This window comes from Neodiprion lecontei, chromosome 3 (assembly GCF_021901455.1).
Source record: "Neodiprion lecontei isolate iyNeoLeco1 chromosome 3, iyNeoLeco1.1, whole genome shotgun sequence".
Classification (NCBI taxonomy): domain Eukaryota; kingdom Metazoa; phylum Arthropoda; class Insecta; order Hymenoptera; family Diprionidae; genus Neodiprion; species Neodiprion lecontei.
Window position 1 is genome coordinate 25,034,058 of NC_060262.1, and position 22,891 is coordinate 25,056,948.

The window sequence follows — 22,891 nt, forward strand, 5'->3', positions numbered from 1 at the left end:
ACATGTTTGATGGACTGAAAGCTTCAGAAGTGAATTTACGTACTTTGAGACGACTGATCGGCACGATGTTATTACGAAATTACTCGGAAGGGAAGGAAAACAGCAGCCCTCGAGTAGAAGCAATATAGAATATAATAATATGTATATTGAAGAGAAGAAAACAGATCCGGCTAAACCGCAGAGCCGTGGTCGAGATCCTCGTGTGGTACTCGTCTGTTTTTGCCCCTAATGATTAACGGCATCCACTTGATTCGAGTGTTCAATCTATCCGCTAGTTGCCTCGACAAGACAAACCTTTTGAGCGTCTGATCAAGCAAGCCTTTTTCGTTTGGAAATTACGCTTTGCTGTAAAAGAAGTAGACTCGTCGTAGCGAGACTGTTTCGGTCAGAATTCAGGAGCCTAATCGTCCGAAGTTGAAGTGCGTCCACGTTTAAACCGATCGTTACGCAATAACGATATTTTTCGCGGTAAACAGGCAAAAAAAAACAAAAGTTGCTAATATTTCGTCCGTTTCTTTTCCTTTTGCTCCTATTCGCATTATGCAACATATCGTGTAACAATGAAACGAAAGAAAATAAATTCACGTCGGTAGACGTAACGACAACTCTGTCCGTCTCTCGCTGCGCCTGCCATTAGGACCTGATAAAAAAGTGAAATCCTAGAATTTGGGGAGGTATTTTTACGCCGCGTCGTCGAATGCAAAAAATCGTTATAGCGTCATCATTGTGCGGGTATCGAGACAATTTCACGTTGCGTATCAGACGCAGGATCGAAATCACCAGACAGATGGTAACCGCAAACTCCATAGAGACGTCCGTTATCTGTGGGTAACGTTTTGATGTGGAATTGCGGCAAACCCTTATCCTCGTTTTTGCTCCGAGCAACGAGGACCGGTTCGATCTTCTTGTGCGGTAAAGCTGCACTGTCCTGTCACTTGTGGTGAGTATTAATATAAACCCCGAGACAAGAAGCTTCGAAAGCTGCGTTTTGCGGGCTGTAACGTGTACTGGTCAACCTTTGCCACGCGTATTATAATTCTGTTCATAACTGGTACGATTTATTTTTTTGCTTCTCCCACATTCGATGAAATTGTTTTACGAACAGACCCGGGCATCCATTCGGATTAGTTTTTTTTGCAACATCAACGTAGTCGGCGGAGTAATCGCTGAAAAACGTTGGTCAGAATTGTCAGAAACCAAACTATATATAGTATTCAAGTTTTCGACCGTCTAAAATGACATATTCACTACAGACACTCTTAAACTCTTATCATGACCACCAATCACTGCTTCATCTTACCGTTTTTAGGGACTTTCTAGACCAAATGTTTCATCTTACCATTAGTCTTGCTTTTTATTCACACATTCTTTGCGCTCTGCTTTCCTTCGCCGATTTTATTTCTTACATCTTAACAAGAAGCTTTTAACTTGATTTAACCTAACCTAACCTAATCATTCACTAATTAATTTATTTTTACTTGTAACTGCATGCGCACGCTGTTAAATACCTTGCGTGTGAAAGGGACCTGCCTCAGTGTCGCAAGTAATTGAGACCGGGTATATTGCAGTGTAATTCGGTACGGGTCTTCCGTCATTACGTATAGCGAATCGAGGCATTGTGGGATAAATTCAAGAAACAACCTTATCCCCGGTATAATAACTGGGTTGTGGGGGATCGGACGTGGCTGTGTGCACCATGAAGCGAATATTGAAAAGTAGACAAAGCGAGCGTGCATGTGACCCACGACTTGTAGGTATAACACCAGTGGTCAGACCGCTCTTGCCCCGTTATACCCTTTGTCGTTGCTTTTACGACGTACGAGGGGAGGTACGATATAAATTACGTGCTTTCCTGGACACCCTTAAGCAATAACAGCAAAGAATGAACAAAAGCCTTCCAACAGTCACTGCTTCAGAGGTGCTTTGTGAAAGCTGCACTATCGCGCGCGATACGCGTATAATAGAATGCTTAATGCGCGTGTACAGTGTACGCATAGGAAGCTTTCGTTTGAGGGGGAAAAATCATCGAAATGTATGTCGATGGATATCAAACTTACGATTAAGAAAAATCTGATCGAAAGCGTGAGTTTTACCGCAGGTTTGATCGATTCGATCTTCAATTGTGTCAAATATTGTTTTGTCTCAATTCATGGTGACAGTTCAAACACATAATTTTCTTGAATCAAGGATCTTTCGCTGCTCTTCACAGACTGATAGGAATTTTGGAAGTTTTGGCCGAGTGTAATGGGTTTCAAGAATCGAGGAAAGTTGGTAACGGAGTGAAATAATATTTCCGATAATGACAAGGGAGTCGTATTAATTGCCCATTACTGCGTTCTAATTGCTGGCTTCGTTTTAACTCCAGCATTCGCGCGTTGCCGCCGCGTTTCGTTAAGAATGGTTTGAATATATCCTACAAATTGGCCGACCAATTATCTCAACGTTTGATTAACCTTGACTTTGATCATGAGGTTTAAAATCATTTGTGTAACGTGGCAGCTCAGTTTACGTGAGCAGAAACCGTGAATAACAAGATCGCGTGCATTCTAGAATTATACATGTATAAAAGTTCGACTTTTCGTTTAGATGGTAAAGAAATAATCCTGTCACATATCCAAAGTTGTTGAGTCAAGTCAACGCTGAAGCCCAACTTCCAACTTGAAATCTAATAAACGTGAACAGAATGCTGCGGGAACATTCAATGCCAAGTCACCGCCGAAGTTTCATCGCGCACTCTTTATCGGGATTCAATCGAAAGACCTGCAAGCTCCAAGTTTTCGCAGCTGAACCAAGATCTATGAAACAAACTACAAAGTGATTTTATTGTCCCAGAAGTGTCCCGTTCGTGCTCTTACATTTTTCTCGGTGGAAAAAACCTGCTCGTTGTCTGAAGTTTACACCTGACGTGACCTAGTCATCAGTTATACTTACAACGTGGGAATCTCTCTTGATAGAACATTTAATCCATTTTGTGATTCTCTTTAAATTAATATATATATTATAATATACTTGCAAATCACGCATTACAAATCTTGGAGCACCTCTTTCACGTGTGTATATATATATATATATATATATAGGTCGTTCCACGGGCGGTTGAAGCTTGACGTGGAAAAAGCGACGAAATTAACTTGACAAGTATCGTTTCGTGAGAAATACGAGCATGCAACTTTCTGCACATTAAACGGACAAAATACCGACTTTGAACACTTGTATATGTAACTACAGGTTTTGCATTATTTCTTTACGTTTATGCTCACTTTTAGCCATCGATAATACGGATCAAAAATGTTCAGTCTGTGTTATTTTCAACGTGACAATTTGTCATCGCGAGGGACTGAACACCGGAGAGAATAGTTGGCGGGCTTTGTGCTCGGAAAGATCGTCTCCTATATAAAGCGGGCGATGAGAAATACGGGAAATTGTCGGAACCCGTTCAGCTAAAGCGATAAGGTTTCACCGGCTTTTTCGAACGCTCTAATTACGGCCATCCTTACATGGAATCGGCGATAGTTATAACAGGGGTAAGAGTCGTGATATAGACTTGTCAAGATAGACTTAACTCCGGGTCCTTACAATTTTGTACAAAGGGTTGGTTAATCTCCGCTCTCTTATCCACTTTCTCGTCTTACACTAAATGCGTAGGGATGCTTGGTAATTCTTCGAGATTGAAATTTTACCGAGATGACGGTGAAACGCGCAACTTACGCGAATAAACTGAAATGACTTTTTAAATTGAAATTTTGAACATTGTTCGTAGTCTTATTTCACAAGTGCGGGAGAAATTTTTATTATCGATCAATTTGTATCCCTTCATGTCTTTCCCAGAAAATCGACGAAGAAATTAACTGAGAAATAGGAACGATTTAGTTGAACAGTTCGGAAATCTGAGTGCTTATAATATAGCGGAACGTAGGCTATATCTTGCCATTATAATGGAAATACATTGTTTCTGCCTCATTAAAATGTCAAAAGTTTGAGAGTATAACTACGCTTGGAATATCTTTTTATGTACATCATGTAACGGAAAAAATCCTCTGACATGACGGGAAAAACGTGATTGAATACTCTCGTGAAATTTTTGTGGCTTGTTCAAGTTGTAGAAAAAACGTTATCGTGGCTTTCTCATCTCATAGGTACATTTTACATTTTCTCATAAAATGTTATTTTCGTCTTCGATGCACTAAATACACGGTTATAGAAAAAAAAATGTTCCAGTAGGGCCATTAAAATTTTTGGATTGATTTGAAAGTTTTTTTAATGTATTACTAATTACAAATGTCACTAGTACTTATTTGTTTTTTTTACTCAATTATACATATCGTGTATACGAATTAGTTGTTGGTAGTCGCCCGGAATGCGAAATCTCTGGAGGCGTTAAAGTCGGTGATCCGCAAGTGGAGAAAAGTGCTTCGCATATATAATAGCGGAATTCTGTCTTGTGTAATACATTGCACAAATATGTCATTGTCAAGATTATACACGTACGAAGGGTGCGACGCGTTTTCCCCGATACGAGTAAAGCCGTTTATTATTGAACTTCCGCTTTTCCGTGTTAAATCGACTCGTGAGGGTTACGGCTTATCGCGCTTGTCGATATATTTGCCAAAAATCACTCGCTAAGATAGGGGCAATAGCGATTTGATAGCGTGGAAAATTTCACCGTAAATATCTCGCGTGCAGCGTCGAATGTCGTAAAGAGCACTCGTTTGATTTCAAATGCAAATTTTCGAAATAAAACCGGGGGTAAAAATGTAGAAACATGAAAACCAATGTATCGCAATATCAAATTTTCAAAGACGTGAAAATTTATTTTTCGGAACACTGAAAATATATAATGTTGAAATGTAGAAAAGTCAAGATGTAGAAACGTGAAGTATATGCGGAGCCGTAACATGAAATTGTCGGAATGAATAAAGATATATCAGAATTTTGACAATTCTACGTTTTGGTTGTTGGCATATTTTTACCCCAACGTGAAATCACTGGCTATAGGATATTATATATATAAATATCCTATTATATATATAAATATTTTCCGCGTTTTTAGCCGTAAATAATCACTTCGTCACGCCGTTAAGTGAAAGCTAGATTGAGTTGCGGAGTAAGTAGGAAATGGTAAATCTCATATATGTCTCGCTGCAAGTATCCTCTCGCTACACATTCCTCACTACCCTTACGAAATATTAGATTTCAAGAGCATGTAGACGTCCCGTAAGGCGACGTGAGCCGTACGTAGGCGGCAAAGAATCCTGCTTCCTTTTATTCAGTGTTGGATTGCGTTTTAAACGGTGACACCGTGAGATGCGGGAAAACTATTCTTTCTTTCGCAATTTTCGCGTGGGATGAATAAGAAATAAAAGTTGAAAACGTGAACAACGTTACAAACGAATCAGGCTTTTGAGACGAACACGCGCTTTGGGTATAGGCATTCAGTCGTTTGCCGAATCCTGGCGGGTACCTGTTCGGTACAAAAAAAGGTCGAATATAGAATTGAACGAATTGGAAAAAAGAAGAGAAAAAGGAAAAGGACGACGGGACGAAGATGAAATATCAGTATGCAAGCAAGCTTCTTTACTACTTTTTTTTTACGAGCTTCTTACGCTTTTATTGAATCTTTTGGTTTGGAAAAAGGTTGTATATCAATATTATAAGGTATAATACCGAAAGCTTGTTATTATATTTGTGCAGTACGCGGGAAAATATCGTATATAAACCGGTGCGCAAATGGGCTTTCGTTTTATAATTAAATCGGAGAGTTTCTGACTGATTTAAAAAGTTCTGATTTGTATTTGATTCTCACAACAGTTCCGTCGACTCGTTTATACTCCAATATATTGGAAAATACACTCGCGTGTTATATCCGCGTTCTGAATATTAAAATTCAAAACCGTGCCACGAAAGTAGAAAGACTCTCAATACCCGACCAGTCCACGAAATTGTCCGCGTTATCTCTGCTCTCCAAATCGAAAATATATCAACGCAGAAGCTTATTCCTTCACCAATCCTACACAATTATTCAATACGTGTTTGAAAGAATTTCTCCGCGTTCTCTGAATGTATGCTTTTGAAAATTTTGTCGATCTTTCCTCTTTGCGTGCCCCCATAATTAACGAGGTTCAAATCCGAAATCGAAATACATCGTTCACGATACATAGCTTCGCTTGGTCTTCCTCAGCCGATTAGCCGTACATACCTATAAATATTTTCAATGAAATCTCGCGTTCAAAGCAAAACTGGCTCGTCTGAAGGTCGGTCCGTTTGTCAGTCTCGCGGGCAAGGTCCTAATCGAAATGCGTCGGAAAGCCTCGGCGAAATTAAATCACACCTAATCTCACCGCGAATCGTTTGGGCACGGCCGAAGCCGCAGCCGCGTAACGTGATTGCACCAGAAACGCTGTGGAGCGAGTGGAAAAAGTCAACGGTAAGTCAGACAGGCGACACGGCAAACGGCCGGCAGTCGCGTTCCGGGCGTAAAAACTTAATCACACTTGCGGACGTGATAAGGTCCTCAAAGGGACCAGCCGATTCAATTGCTCTCGAAGCTTTCACCCCTTCGCGACAAGCTGTGCGAATCAAGGTATCAGATTTCACACATTTCTCACAAACTCGCAGTGTGGGTACAACGCGTTTGCCGGTAGCTGAGAAAGAGAGGAATTTGTAGTTCTGGCTACTTTGCGTTACTTGAGTATTCTCACTTTTCAACTATTGCAATAAGTTCATGTTGGTTCGAGAATAAATTCACGTCGAGGAGTTATTTAAGTGAAAGAATTTCATCCGGTGTGAAAACGAATTTGACGACTGCAGGGATTACAAAATTTTATCATTTTGGACAATGTTTTCCGGCTAAAAGGGATAAGGGATTTTCAAGTTGGCTGATTCTGGATAATCCGAGTCGTAATTATTTAATCTGCCGACGTATTTTTTTCTACTTCAATTATAATATGCCTGAGGAATTCTTATTACTCTCGCAAAGTGGAAAAATAATTACGCCGTGGATGTAGCATATTTCTATACACGGGCGTGGAATTTTAACGGAGGCCCAAAAGATACGCGTGAAGATTATGTTGTACTTAATTTTTAAGAGCTGGGGCAGAAAGCTGACACCGAACAGGTCTGGGATACGAGATAAAACTGTATCGTTGCATGGAAATTGGTTGAGAATTCGTATCGATTACAGAAAATATTAATAAGTGTGCGAGATAGTCAAGAAACTCGTACAAAAAATATTAACTTCACTAATACCTTTGGAATTATCAAATTTTTCAACTTTTGGTGAATAGCTAGTTGATATGGAAATCCCGCGGTGAAAGAATTGATTGAAACGAATTGTGGTTCGATTGTTACCCAAAATTTTTTATCCTGTTTTGTTTTACTGAAAATTACTCAACGTGATCTGATTTCACTGTATTCGAGATACAGCGAGAGACAACGTGGCTGTTACCTGGGCTTTTCGCAGACACGTAATATCATGGGTGAGTGAAATCTCTCTGCGGTAAAATGTGATTCAATGTAATAAATAGACTCCACGTGGCGCGAGGCGAAAGCGCGACAGATAATGTGACGCAACAAATTTCACTATACAAATAATTATACATGCGCTATTGTTTTACCTCTAAAACGACCGAGTCTGTTTCTAAGGTGGATGAACGAGACAACTTATCGCCTTGGACATTACTATTAATTAACACAAGACACCTAATATTTTTACAGTGTCATATTATAATGTATTTACGTAACTACGTAGACTACGAACTATGGGAAGATACGGAGTGAAATTGAAATTACGCCAGGAATTTGAAATGAGGAAAAACAGTCAGGCAACAAGTATAAATAAATGAATGATGAACGAATGAACGAATGAATGAATGAATGAATGAATGAATAAAGAAATAATTTCTTTCTTCAATCCAGTCATTGACGTAAAAACTTTTTCATTCGCAATTACATCACTCGTCAACTTTATTTGCAGGAAAAGTAAATGAACGAATTGAAAAAAAGAAGGAAAAGAAAAAAGAATGAAATCAGTGGACCGTCTGAAATTTGCATGTATTACAATATGTGTATACGCGACTCGCTCGGCTGTTGCATTCGTAATCGATTTAGCAAGAGAGTGGTCGACGAAAAGGATCGAACGCTCCGTAAACTATGTGCTTCACGGGATGCAGGGCACTTCGGTTATAACGTATTTACGTTGGGATAGATAGTCGAAGCGTTACATAAATGCCGAGTACTGTGCAGCCGTGGGCACGCGTGTTATTCATTGCGATTCCGCGGGGCGCATTATCTCTGATTTGCATATTGTAAAGTTTCACCTCGAACAAATGATATCGCTGCGTTGTACGGTAGGTACTTAGGTAACTGCCGTTCTCTGCAATTCTGTATTATAATCGTGAAATCTCGAAAGGCCGCCATTATATTCCTTGCTGTCGCAGGTTATAATTACAAGCAAACTTAGGAACGAATACTATTAGCTGTGAATAGTTTTAATTTATATCGGGAGGTTTTTAGACGCAGCTTCATGTACGTATATTACGTACGAATAGTGAAGATCAAATCCGGAAGTGAAAACTATTTTTTTTACATTTGTTGAATAATTGCAAAAAATGAGAAAAAAAAAATTCTAAATTTACTCAATTTCGTATTTTTATTGGTAATTGTTGTATTTATACGCGTAGGTATACATTATCCGCTTGGCGCGTAAAAATGAAGAATTACCAATAAAAATATCAAAAACTAATTGTAAGCTAATTTAAGAATTTGTTTCCTGCATTTATTCAAGTGAATATACAAAGCCATTGCGAAGGCAAAAAATCTGAAATAATTCAGGAGTGCTATTTAGAACGAGGAAAGTCATACAAAAAATTATGAACGAAATGAAAAATGGTGAGGGAGAATCATTTGTCCAGTTGGCGTAGAATACCTTATATGCAAGTCTGTAAACAGTTTAGAGGGACAAAAATATGCGAGGCTTAGTCGAAATGGGGTGTGTTAATCTTCTTAGGGTGCAGAAACTCCAGCACCGTTGTATAGTTATGATACATCGACGAATTAACTTCGACAAGGTCTACCACGGTGCTTACAATTAGTTACAGAAATTCTGGGATGGGCGTGTGCGTTTCGCATCTGCAAATTTAAACACGCACACACCCGTCATCATCATAATCATCCATTACGGTAATTACTCGTCATGTAGAATAGTAGTAATTCATTCGAGTTTGTCATTCGACGTGACGTTGACAACGAGAAAAATTTTGTTTTATGCATTCGCTAGAAAATTCTATTAAAATGGGTATCGTTACGATAAAGGTTGAAATATTCTTGTAATCACGAAAATATGATACAATTATTTAGCGTGCTTATACTTGGCAATACTATATTTTATGGTTGTAGCAACATTGACTTCGGTCGCTTATTGTTAGTCCGCTACGTTTTTCCAACTAAATAAAGCCTTGATGTAATTTTATTCTGACACCAACAACAGATAATCGCCGTAGTTACAAGAAAAAATATTACCACAGATTGAACATAATCAAGAAGAATAGTAACACGCACTAGATTTTCCTATTACAGTGTCGAAATTCAGTTTTATTTTGTATCCAGAACTGCGTACATTCTTCGGTTATGGTTAAAAAAATGTATGTGCTATAACTCTTTGTTACAAGAAAAATAAACGGGTTCTCCGATAATAAAGCAAACGCCACAGTGAAGCACAGAAAATACAGGGCAAAATTTTATATTCAAGAAAATGTTTGCTCTCAAGTTATCGTCCAGAGAAAAACAGTTTTTACAATAATAGTGGTTGACGCAGCAACCAAATAATTCGTCTATTCGTAACATGCTTTTATCTTAAAGGGCTAAGACTCCCTTGTTTAATTATACAGGGTAAGAAGGATATATAATTAAAAATATACATATATGTATGCATGTGTACATATATATACATGTATGTAACCGCGACTAGGAATTCCTCCCGATGGCAGCTTCGCTAATAGGGTGGGTGCCATTTATTGTTAGACAAGATTCCTTGGCTGATAGTGTCCGTGGTAAAATGCGAAATGGGAGTGACACAACTTATCAACGTATAGTGAGGCTAGGAACGGATGGCAGGGAAGCTTCGGTTCGCGGGTCCACGAGAGAATCACCTAATTACGTAAGTTATAATGGAGTTTAACGTTTGCCCTGCGCTTTCTGGCCACGTGTCTGCGGCCGTCTGTACAAAGTGAGAATTTCACTGTACAGCCCTGTACAAGCAGGTAAATCTAAAGCACGACGGAGCTCTCAGGCGCGAATCGTGCCCAGCGGGGAGAGAAATTTTAACAGCAGTATCGATTGCTGTCGAGGTGAAGGGAGGCTGCAGCAGGGCGACGGGGAAATTCCTCGATCCTCTTGCAGATCGTGTTTCCACCTTATCGGTACTTACGGTGGTGATGTTGGACAGGCGAGAACCGCCGCGCCTTCAGTCAGGCCAAACGGAACCTCTGAACCCTTCGGAAAAACTCCCCCCCCCCCCCCCCCCTCCCCCCGCCCCCAGTCCTAATCGCTGGTTTAATTAACGTTAAACCGACGGTTTAATTACCCGTCATCAACGGCTGTGTGAAATTAATTTTTGATTGAACGTAAAATTTGAAGTGAGAAACTTTTTACCAACGTCGAAGAAAAATACGACACGTCAATTGGGATACCGGAATAAATTGATGGGGCTGTTTCAGTCCGAAGCGTTCGAGGGGCGAATCTCTCCTGATCAACGTTACACACGCCTCCATTAAATCGAGCGATCAAAACTTTTTTCAAACTCTGCCTCAGATTCCGACCTGGCATTGATACTTACCCAGATTGCAATCGCATAAATTCTCTTATCAACTTGCATTTCGTTTTATTTTCATCGAAAATTTTCACCCTCGTGAATATCGGCGTCTAATATTTTTTAATTTGTAATTTAAACTCCAACGATGCTGTACAGAAGCGACAAGTATTTGTATATTTGCGAAGGAAACATATTTCATTTAAGTTTATGTTTTTTTTACAACTTGTCACTTCACCAAAGTGATTTCAATTTCGTTGGAAAGTTGAAACGACATCGATGATTTGCTTTCGGCAATATAAATTGAAGTCGATAGTGCAAAGATTTGCATGGAAATGGTTTTGTTTTACAGGAAAATTGAAAACGTGCGTATTGAAAAGATTTCCTTTCTTATTTGCCCTATGCTCTCTCTCTCTCTCTCCTCTGCTTATTCCCTTTGTTCGTACGTTCAATCAGCTGCTCCAGACTCGCCGGGTCGACGTGTCGGCGTTTTCGATAAACGGAGGCCCAACTTGCCGCTGAGCTTAGCCCACCACTATTCAGGTATACCTGATGGAAAGGAAATGATTTTCATCCACTAACTTCCTGCCAATCAAAACGACGAGAAGCGTCAGAAACGCCGTAAACTCGCGCTAACTTCTTTCCGATGGTGTTGGCCGTTGGTGGCCGTAAATTGAGTAACTGCCGAAACGCCGAATCTCGCGGACGTAATAAAATAATATGATAACTCGGCTTTACGAGTTCGGATTATCCAGATATTGTGGGGTCGGACGCAACGCCCGACACTCTTCACCGGCTACCTTGGCCGCCAGATCTTTACGTTATTACGCCTCTGTTAACCTTAGATATAGAAGGTTCACCTTCGAGCTGGGGGTTCCTTTCTATCGAGGTTACAGCCTCGCAAATATTCGCTATCAACCAAATCTGAGAAAAAGAAGGCCAATTTTTAGCAAAATTAGTTGTAAGGTTGAAGGTACAAGTTAATTCGTTAATCTGTGCTTTTTTATGCTTTTTGATGCTTATAGAGCACTTCTGAAAAAATTAATATTTACGTCGTAGAGTGATCAGTTTTTGCGACATTACTGGCCTCCTCATTGCTCAATTGTAACATGAAGTGCAAATGTGATTTGTATAATTTTTTCTTACGGTAAGAAAAAGAAGAATACTAGTTTCTTATAGTTGCAATTGCTTCCACGCGACTAGTTTTTACTTTATCGGTTAAGCTTCATCTTCCGAAGCTAACATGAATCCCATCGTAAAAACACGTTAAACCTCACGCTAAAAGGTGAAGGTTTGTAAGACGAACCTAGCATTGTCAGGCATTTTTTAATCTTAATTCCAATCTTTGAATATCCTAGAATATCCGCGGTGTACGTTTTTCCTCTGTTACCGGGTTATATTTTGACTGTACGAGCGTAGAGTTGTAGCATATAATTTACAGGCGGCTGGGCGCTTCGTCTGCTCAGCGGTGCATTAATATTCAGTACAACATGGTATAACTGCAGCGGTAATTGAAAATAATTACGTTAATTAAAAGCGGCCGAACATCCCTGCGCCGCATAATGATCTGTTTCATCTTCATAAAATACCATAGACGTACAGGTGAACGAATGCATACCGTACGCATCACTTTGTGAGAAATGGAGAGCACGTCCCGTGCAATGTACAATTGGAGACAATGAATCTGAGACGGCTAATTTTTTACACTAGACAGTTATGTTGGCAACACAGAAACCTACAGCACCATAGTCGGCCGAGCGCGAAACAAACTCAATCTCAATAAACATAACATAATGACTTGTTGGATTGACACGTATTCTAAGGTTAGATTCGACGGTCATGGGTTATGTTATGTTTATCCAGATTGAGTTTGTTTCGCGCTCGGCCGACTATGGCGCTGTAAGTTTCTCAGTGTTGCCAACATAACTGTCTAGTGTAGAAAATTAGCCGTCTCAGACTCATTGTCTCCGAATGTACATCCCGGATCGAAAGATAAAGCGGCTACACGTAACGTACGCCGTAAGTTTATTCGGTGAAACGTACGTTGGCTAAACTAATAATATTTCAATCTAACACTCACTCTTCGCTTGCTGCGAATGTTATCCAACTGGCGCTGGGTTGCTTCTCCTATGCTCTGGGAACCCCATAATTCAAGACCAACTCTGGCGTACGTAAACGTCATTGATCCAATCGGCAGGAAGTACGTGAGTATCATGAATATCACGTTGTATCTGTAACAGAGGGAGAATAAACAAGGTAGAGTATCGGATGGACGTATTTTTTCCACGAAGGACGTCCTCGAGTTTACACCCATGAACGGTATTACGTTTTTCTTCGAAATCGAGATCAAGTCCGCCGGATTTCCCACGCGTTCACGCTTATTTGCGTTCTGCGTTCTCTCTTATGTCAACTTGAGCCTAAGTTGACAGGAAAGTGAGGACGTGCCTCGGGCACAGTTCGGAATCGAGTTTCCCGAATCGCTTCGGTCAGTCCTTCTACGCGTCTTGGATGACAGTCGTTCGGACCAATCAGGGTACTGCTTCAAACTCTCGGCTGTCGTCGGCCAAGACGCGATGATTTGGCTATTCAGGATGTTTCTCTTGTCATTGAATATCCACGGCATGTCTAGCTTCAAGGCAAGATACGAGTGTAACAGCGTGCACGGCCGGGAGTCGAAATTGAATTGACATTGATTACCATCCAGAATCAATCGCGTTAATTATGCGTCATCTGTTTTGCTGGGTTGAAAATTGTGAAACAATTCGTGACAAAATCGTTTCCTGAACAAAGTTCCATGTTCGTTTTGCGGTTCACCGGGACCGGAATTAACTCGAATATTTTAAATTTCGTCACAATTGGTATTATTACTTATTCCAGCCGTTATTGTGTTGTTGCAATTTTCGGACAATACGACATGCGGAGGAACTTTGTATAATACCTACCACTATAGTAACAATAAAATTGACCCTCTATATGGATAACTACATTTGTATTATACACGCCGGCACCGAATGTAATTTTCATCCGAATCACAAACTAATATGGGTAGTTGTTGCGTGTTAATAATAGGTATGGCCGAATAGCTGTGCAGCTGAATTCGCTCGCGAATGACTACAAATTAGTTACACATTGTGTATAATACAATACAGCGTAACGCTTTGTTCCTACTCGTTATGTTCACTTTATGGCGTGTGAGATTAATAAATTCCGCCAGCTTGGATGTATCAAGAAAAGTAATTTCTTACCCTCGACACAGTGGTTTTTTTTTTTCTTTCTTTTTTTATGATTATCTTACGACGATTCAGGTAATTTTTGGTCATTTTAACCCTCCATTACGTAATCTTCATCACAAAAGGGGCGTCGGTGTAAAAAATTGTTCCTTTATTCTTCTTCTTCACACTTCCGTGAAATTCTTAATTGGCATTCTAGATGTGCGGAACGGGACGCCAGCTTTGTACTTGAAACGTCTTGAAGTGTCTTAATTGAAACCCGAATAGCGTGAATTCTCTCCGAAACGTTATATAATACATTCAAGAAGTTTGAATAGTATGAAAATTGTTAATAAGTTATACAATATGTACAATATTGGGCTTAAATTTAAAAATTCGGTATCCGTAATCATCCGTGAGTTTGATTAGGGTAAAATTTCTCTAAAACTTTGTGGAACAATTAAAGTTCTCGCTTGGAGAACGTGAGATTTGAAGTTTTTAACGACCCATCGGGCAAGAGCGCTGATAGTGAAATTACACATGTCTCGGGAAGATGTAACGTCGTCATTTATGCGTAGGCATGCGAGAGCTTGCCGAATGGTAGGAACCCCGAGGAAATCTTCAGCCCCGATACAGTAATACGTTATAAATTCCACAAGATTGACGGCGGTGGATTAGGCCGCGGTTTAACGTCTCGAGAGCATAATTAATTGAACGAAAGATTCGTTCATTAGCAACGGGATTCCGAAAGCGAGTGTTATTCCGCGAAATGCGTTGCTTACCGGGTCCTCTCCCCTTTCCGTCAATTTCCTTGATTTAACCGAATTATTAATCATTATCACCATTGTTTATCTTAAAATTATACCCACCAATATTATTATACACGTGTCGTTGAGCTGTGCGCTCTGTAACATCGGTTGCTCTAGGAGAGGAAATTTCTAATATGTTACAGGTCTAATGTGTTATAAATGTAACAATGCCTACTGACAATCGTATTCTTATTTAACGATGTCAACTTGATTGCTTGGTTATCCAGGGTTCCGGAACAATTGAAAACAAAATGTAATTTGAAGATTATTTAATATTTTGAGTCACGCGTTATTGTACTGAGTCAACTTTTGTAACAAGATGGTGATCAAAGGTTTTTCAGGTCGCTGAATACAAATCGGATATCAAATTTCAAATATTTAACTCGACGGATCCAATATGGCGGACGAAAATTAAAAATTTTCTCGAATCCGGTCAAAACAATGCTGTGCAGGGGTTTTCGGGGTCGTCGATTACAAATCTGAAACACGATAATTAGTGACCCGAAAAACTTATGTTTTATCTAAAACACGTATTATGTGTAGAGGGGTAACTTTCTCGGAAATGAATTCTGCCTTCAATTTTCACAAACTTTCAATTAATTTGTTAATATTTTACATTGTATCGCAACAATTACTCTCGAGTATCGAAAACCAATTAGTATACTGTCAGAAGTAGCAAAAAACCGCAAAGAAATATGTTGAAAAAAGAAAAAAGTTCTCTGAATATACAAAAAATGGATATAAAATAGGTGTTGAGAATATTTACTACCGTGACTCAAAGGGTTAAGCCGGTGTTGTGACGATAACCATGGCGCTAGGACATTTTTAGTAACTTATGAAAAATAAAATTATTATCAGTGTACGTACTTGTCAAAGTAAACAAATCCCCTGTCTCTGCTGACTTCTTTGCCGTTTCCACGAGCCCTTCTTTGTCGATTATTGTTTTTTATGGGTTTGCTCCGGCGTCAGATTGATATACGAGCTATGGAAACCAGGTACCTAAATACGTGCCTGCCTATGTGCTGCGCGTTATATGCGCTTGTAGACGCTGTATAATTTATGACTGTATGGATCACGCGCGTATAATTTTCGCATTTAGAGCGATACGGAGGGGACTAGACCGTTTTCAACTAGCATCGTTAACCTTTCAGTTTTCACGATGCGTTACGGTTTTCTTTAGAAATCCTGAGCGATGCTCTTCTATGCAACCAATGAAAAAACTCGTCTTCTTATCGTTGCAATTCATGCGGTCTGCTGTACGTGTCAGCTTTGTACCGAGGTAAAATTACGCCTTTCGGTACATTTACCTGCAACGTAATCCTCGTGATTCGAAGAATGTTGTCCTCGGTTCGAATTGTCATCTCGAATCGTTCGTGAATGGGATCAATTTACTTAATTTATGATTTGTCGTATGAATTTATTTGTAAAGTTAATACAACAGCGCCAGACAATAATGTTCTTCTCACGCTTTAGCATTCATCTTCCAAAATCAAGACTCGACACCGCGATCAGATATTCCAAAGCATTTCAATTTTTCCTTTATCGCACTGTTATTCCGTAGGCTCACGAATTTACTCATCCAACGATGAGAACAACAATTTTTAAGCGGGTACTCTGTTCGATGTCGACGTTAACGTATACATATATCTCCAAATATCGAGGTCTACGTATGAAATCTCAATAACAAATTCGTAGAATTCATGCTTTCTCTTTATTTATGCGTAAAATGCAAAATGCATTGAAGTGTCTTTGTTCAGAATTGTGTATAGAATAGAACTGTCATGCCTTTTTTATTTTTGGGTTTGATATACGTGTACCTTGATATTTGGAGATATATTATGGAAATAAATTTCTCTTAATCTGGCTCGGTTTTTATGAATAATTCACCGTTGAAATGAAATTGGTCGTACAGAATGAGTGTTTGGGAAAATTAAAAGAAGATTCTTCACTGCATTGCAAAGCTTTGTGTAATTATAACAGTTACAACGGTCAACTTGTACGTGGCAGACGTATATACATATACAAACGTATAGGCGTGCATTAGCGCCGAACCGGGACCAAATCCAGGGGATTTTGCGAAAGCTTGCTTCGCATGTAATTTTCATTTGGTCCATATTCCGATGAGCAGGGTGCTGCAGGTCCGAGTGGTTGTACCAAGTTTGAGCCACAACGTGCGGCGAGGGGACGTCTTTAATCTAGATACATATATAAACACAAATACATACCGATACATGCGCATCTGCTTGCCCGGAGACCGCTTAGGCATGTACCAAAGTATGCGATAAAACTAGCCCGAGGGTATGTACGCGGTATATTAAAAGCGCAAAGCCACCGCGGTCGTTGAAATATCGACGAGTAGACGCGAGGAAAGGAGCAAAAAATTTGGCGAGCCCGGGGATATTTTTATGGCATTATCGTTATCTCGGGCGAACTTTCCGGACTTTGTCTGAGTCCTGATAAAAGTGTTGATATATGTTGTTGGAGTTTTTTTTCATCTCACGGTTAGTCCTCAAAATATTTACAGGGTGAGACTATGAATTCTAGAGAGTCTGAATCGGATTAAAATTCATATGTACTTCGGAACGAATGACAAAGTACAACATTATTTTACGACTCATAGCCGTAGGGAATAAAGTGCATTTTGAACTTGCGAAAAGAAGATTTTTTGCTCAGGAATAATCGGTTTAATCGAATCTTAAAATTTCTACGGACTTATGAGACAAAAATTAAATTCTCTCGTAGCAATTCAACGAGGCTACACGTTGTACGTATAATTAATGTAATGTATTTGTGATTTTTTTTCTCTGGCAATTAACGACTACATAGGCAAGGATTCATTCTTCGGCAAAGGAGCATGCATTCTATCACCGGTGACGACAAAGAGGGGGAAAAAAAATTTGGCATATCTCGTTCGGGATGAAAACGTTTCGTCCTGAGTTATACGATCCGTTCCATAAATCATATGCAGGCTGCGGTTTCATTCCGCTTCGTTCGGCACTCCCGAGTCGCCGAACCTTTTTCTCGAGCAAGATTATCTCTAAAATTTTTTACCTTGGCTAAAATCTGGTATAATCAAGTGGCGTGATAATTTTTCATTATAAAAATCGGCTCAAGGATATTATTATTACTATTATTATTATATCGATATTAATTTGCAGTTTGAGGGCGAATGCCGTTCGGGACATGGATGAATACAGAATTCCTCGATCCTTGAATACCTACATGACTTTTTAATTTTCATTCAAGGATAATGGTTATCGACCTCGCTCGAATCGATCCATCCTAACGGGGATCGAGAGGCAAAGGGTTGCGCTAGAGGGGGAAGCAGGGTTGACCCTGGAATTGCGGCCTCCTCGAGATGGAATTCAGGAATTCCATCGCATTTCAAACACTCGAAGAATGTCGGGTGAGACGTGAATGCACAGTTGTGACCCGCGGCGAACGTATCCCGAGGGTGCGTCCATGCCCGAGGATGCCACGCGAAGAATGAACGAGGCGGGCTTTACTTCTGACGCCAAAACAGAACAAGTTTCTAAGTTATACACGAGCTACTCCTCAAAGGATAACTTTGGCCGTCAGACCGTGTTGATGCATCTACGAGAGTATGATAAACGGCACACTCCGGTGTTTACCTAAATCTTCTAGCCTAAGACTAAACTTGTTTCGTATTAGTTGAAAAAATTGTCGCGAGTACTTCGCTATCGGCGATTCTGCTGAAAGGTTTTTTTGGTTGAAAAAAAAAAGAAAATTCTTATATTCTTTCTCTTGTCCAGAGATGAATGTTTGAACTAGATTTACCCGTCTGCTTGAAAAAGTTCCGATTTACCTCGTTTCAACTTCGCTGTAGTTTCCGAGAGGTTCGCATGTTCAGTGTACACTGTTGTCTTATCGTCACACTTTGTGCTTTTTCTTTTTGCTTTTGCATAAATGAACCCTATTTTTCGTTCTTATCCCTAATCTAACAACTTGAAAACACTTCCTTTCGCATGTAGTTCGGAGGGCGAAGGAGAGAGACAGGGTGAGATTTGCAGGTGCTACATGGCTTCGCAACTTTTGAGAGGGTTAAAGATTTGCTAGGATTAAAGTCGCGGGCTTCCACAACATCTACCGATGCAGCAATGGAACTGGCGAATACCTTTGTACGTAGTTTGACACGATTGTCGCAGCTCTGTGTTCGCCTCGAGGAGAGTGCAGGTAAGACGGATTCTTAAATCCTCCGAGAGTCGGCGAGGAACGCGGGTTTCTTGGAAAATACAACGTTGTTGATTTCGCGATAGAGCGAAATAGGAGTTGCGAACTTTGCTTTAGATTGAGCAAGTAGATGGCTGCGAGTCTGGAATTGTTATTGCACAGCGTCCCTGAATATTTGAAATAACCTGATCCGTTTGCGTAACCTTCACCTCCGCAGGACTCCGTTTCTTTGCTTTTCTTCCTTTATGCTTATCCAATATCTTCATTCGCTCAACCGCTCCAGGTGAATCGAAAGTGCAGAAATTAGTATTCGAATCGCGTAAGCGACGGCATATTCCGGCCATAGACAAACTTACGACGGAAATACTTTTCGACATTATATTCAAGATTTTATCGTCAGAGTTACAAATATTATTCCCATTCCATGATCGAATGTCGGTAATATCGTCTCGGATTTCAGAGAATTTTCAGCACCGAACTCCCATCAACCCCTTGTGACTTGCTGAACAAGCAATTTTCTCCTTCAAAGTTTCTCACAGATATCTCATCCCTCTGTCGGAAAAATCTTTGCTTTTTCACCGCCACAAAGGCGGCTCGTAATTGCAGTGCGGCGTAAAACTTTACGTTTCGATTAAACCAAACTTCATCACTAAGAAAAAGATGAAAGTAAATAAATAAATAAATTCATCACCCAACATCTGTTATAAATTAGTTTCAGCGTTCAAGTCCAAAAGCGACGTCGAGCAAAGAATAATAAATTTAAACACCGCGCGAAAGGCAACAAGACTGTTGGTTTTTCTTTTATTTCTTTGACACCGTGACTGATAGCGCTGAAGAAATTATAAGAAACGCAAAATGCTTCCATGCACAATTCGGAGTTGGAGAATTTTTTTTGCCGCTATTCACGAATGAGCTTCCAGCCTATTTGATGCTTCACCTCAAATTACGTCGCGACTTAAAACGAGCCAGATGAGTTTCATTTTTATTCGGTGTAAAAAGCGTCGCCTAACCGTGCGAAATTTTTCCGACTCTTAGCCTGTTGTCGACACCTCTCTCGCTCATATTTACACCCCTGCAGGCCGCTGAGAGGGTGCGATTCCATTTCAAAACCGAGGGATTGACGCGCTTTTACCGTAAAGGCGAGCACCAGCCTTTATGTAAATTCTTTATTAACTTTATCTCATAGTCCTCTCTAAACAATTAATCTTCCGCACAATGGTAATATTATAATTCTTATAATGATCGTTCTTACGTCATCGTCGCGGTATACATTGCGGTAAGTTTAATCAACACCAGTCGACGAATCAGTTTTCGTCTGTTTGCAATGGAAGGTTACTGTGTACAACGGAGCTGTTTCTTGCTGTAAAACAATTCAAATCGGATTTCATTTACTCCGTTTGTGCTGATTAACGTCGCCCCATTTTGTCTCATCTTACAGCTTATTGCGTTTATTAGTTCAAAACCTGATATTCAACTCAATCGCCTTCAACCTCGGGTGTCTAAAAAAAAATACTACATCCTTGTTCACATTGTTGTTTCTCAAGTCCCCGCAAGAAAACATACTCGAGTAGCTACCATGTGATTATGATTTATGATCGGTTCAAATCAAGTCTATCGAAAAACACCGAGTCAGTATTTAAAAAATAACTGTCTCGCAGTTCAAAAATTTATTAGTCAAACGAAGAAGCAGCTCGCGTATCGATAGTCTGATCGATTGATGGATCAAGGATCACATTCTGTCAGCAAATATTGTACGCGACGCTGTCGAAGCGTTTGCGAATGCGAAATGAGACCGAGTTTGATGCTGTCGTTAAGCTTATTACCTCGCGATAAAGTGGCTTATTTGGGAAAATTCGAAATGGTTTATGCATGAAGCAAAGAGAGGAGCGACTACCTTTTTCGCGTGCATCCTTGCGACACTTTGATAAATTACCCAACAAAATGGATCATTACGATTCGTCGCAGAAATCGTAACGTTTTATAAACCGAAGAGCGTCACGAGGTTTGAAATGCTTTTAGTGAGTGCCCGGCCACAGAGGGTGCGAATTTATGGAGGTATTACTGTTTTCATAAAGCTCTTTGAAAACACGCCCTTTGCACTCGGGGAAATCGTTTAGAACCGCAAGAAAACGGACTGTGACAGAGCAGTCTGTTATCGTAGAATCTGCTCTTCTGGCGTTAAATTCATAATATAAAATGCTACCCGAGACCGCGTCTCACTCTGCCTTCATGCCTCGGTTGGTGGAAACCTGCACGTGGCAGCTGCTCGAAACAGAGATATTTTATGTACCTATACCTGTACATTACACGTGACATGGGGGGGAATTTCTTATATACAATGTTGTGCTACACACCCACCTGATTTAATTTTCATTCTACTAATGTATTTCCGCGACATTATCAACGACGGAGAAACGTTGGCAACCATTCGGCGACAGGGTTTGAATCCGCGGACTTGAAATTTATGGTGGCGAGCGTTCATTTTATTAAGGGAAACGGCGCGTTCCAATTTTTATAATTATCCGCACAGACCTGTCAGTGTTATAATACTTGGCTTCAGAATCAAGCATTCCAAGAGGTTTAATCGAAGTTTTTACACTCGCGTAAATTTTGATTAAAAAATTTCTGAAACGATCGTTAACGAAATCTTACCAAATTGAGAATACGATCTTTCATTTTTCCTATACATGGCCAACTCCGCCCGAAATTAAGGTCAGGTTAAAGTGCGTAGAACGAGTTCGCATTCGTCAACGTTTGCACATCAAAGTGCCAAGGCTAGACGTGACTACATTACAGTTTGCTTAAGGCTATCATATTCTCTCAAACTTGGTTATGACTCGCGGCAAGAGAATACAAAGCAAATGCGCACGTACTACGCGTCTGTGAAGTACAAGAAGGTACAACTCGCTTTGCCTTTCGAAAACGATTTTCTAGCTACTTGATTTACTTCGCTGTAAAATTTGACGCTACGTTCTTCAGTACCTGCCAATCTGACTTTGACGTAAATATCAAGGTTCTTTTGGTTTTCCCGCCTTTTTTACCCCAAGTTCTACTCATCACGTGCTAGGTGCATTTTCATAAAACAGTTTCTAGGCTTTCACCCAGACCGTGCAAAGGTCGAATTTTACGGCATCAAGCCCGGACGGTTATAAACTTATACATACATGTATATGTACATTGTAAATATACACAGCGATAACTTACTTTTGATTAAAGCAATATTTCCCCGCCCCGGGTACTTTATTAGCGCGCAATGTGCGCATGTGGATAATATAATATAAGCTGTCTATGCGAACGCGTCGCAACGGATGAGAATTCACCCGAGTCGATTGGGGTTGGTACCGGCATTGTCGGGAACGTGATCAGAATTCATTGCGTAGGTAAATCGGTACGTATTCGCAAAGCGCGGGGAAGGTGACGCGTAGGTACGCCCAAGGTACCCACCGGAGGTTCTAATTCGTCGGATCGGTACTTACAGATATTCCCCGTAGCTGAGGCCGTCGTCACTTCTGTTCGGCCAATCGCTGTAGCAAATTACTCGGACCTCGCCGTTGTCGAAGTTCTGCGTGAAGGTAGTGTAGAACAGGAGCATCGGAAGGGACAAAATAGCGCCGACCATCCATATGGCGACCGCAATGCACAAGGTGGCTCGTCGTCCCATTCGCGGTCTCAAGGGATTCATTATCGCCATATACCTGCAATCAGAGTTAATCACGCGGTTAGCGCTACGTCGAAATCTGTGCCTGAATCATATTTCACACGGGTATGCAAAATTGACCGTACGAGTTATCTCGGAAATTCGTAAGATTTGATAACAATAATTTACCTAGTCTTGACACAGGAGACTAGTTACCACTTATATAGGGTTTCAAACATGT

At 40.3% G+C, this 22,891-nt stretch overlaps 1 protein-coding gene across 3 annotated transcripts in view; it reads right to left on the minus strand.

Moving 5' to 3' along the window:
* The window catches only part of LOC107226816 (tachykinin-like peptides receptor 99D), a 129,138-nt gene that overhangs the window by 11,747 nt on the left and 94,500 nt on the right, over positions 1-22,891 (minus strand). For all 3 annotated transcript variants that reach the window (XR_006903618.1, XR_006903619.1, XM_046735940.1), the window contains 2 exons: positions 22,490-22,708; positions 12,885-13,035 (listed from right to left, as the gene is read on the minus strand). Coding sequence is in view for 1 of the 3 variants with exons in the window: in XM_046735940.1 (XP_046591896.1) it covers positions 12,885-13,035; positions 22,490-22,708 (370 nt within the window). In the remaining 2 variants the exon portion in view is untranslated. The remainder of the gene's footprint in view (positions 1-12,884; positions 13,036-22,489; positions 22,709-22,891) is intronic.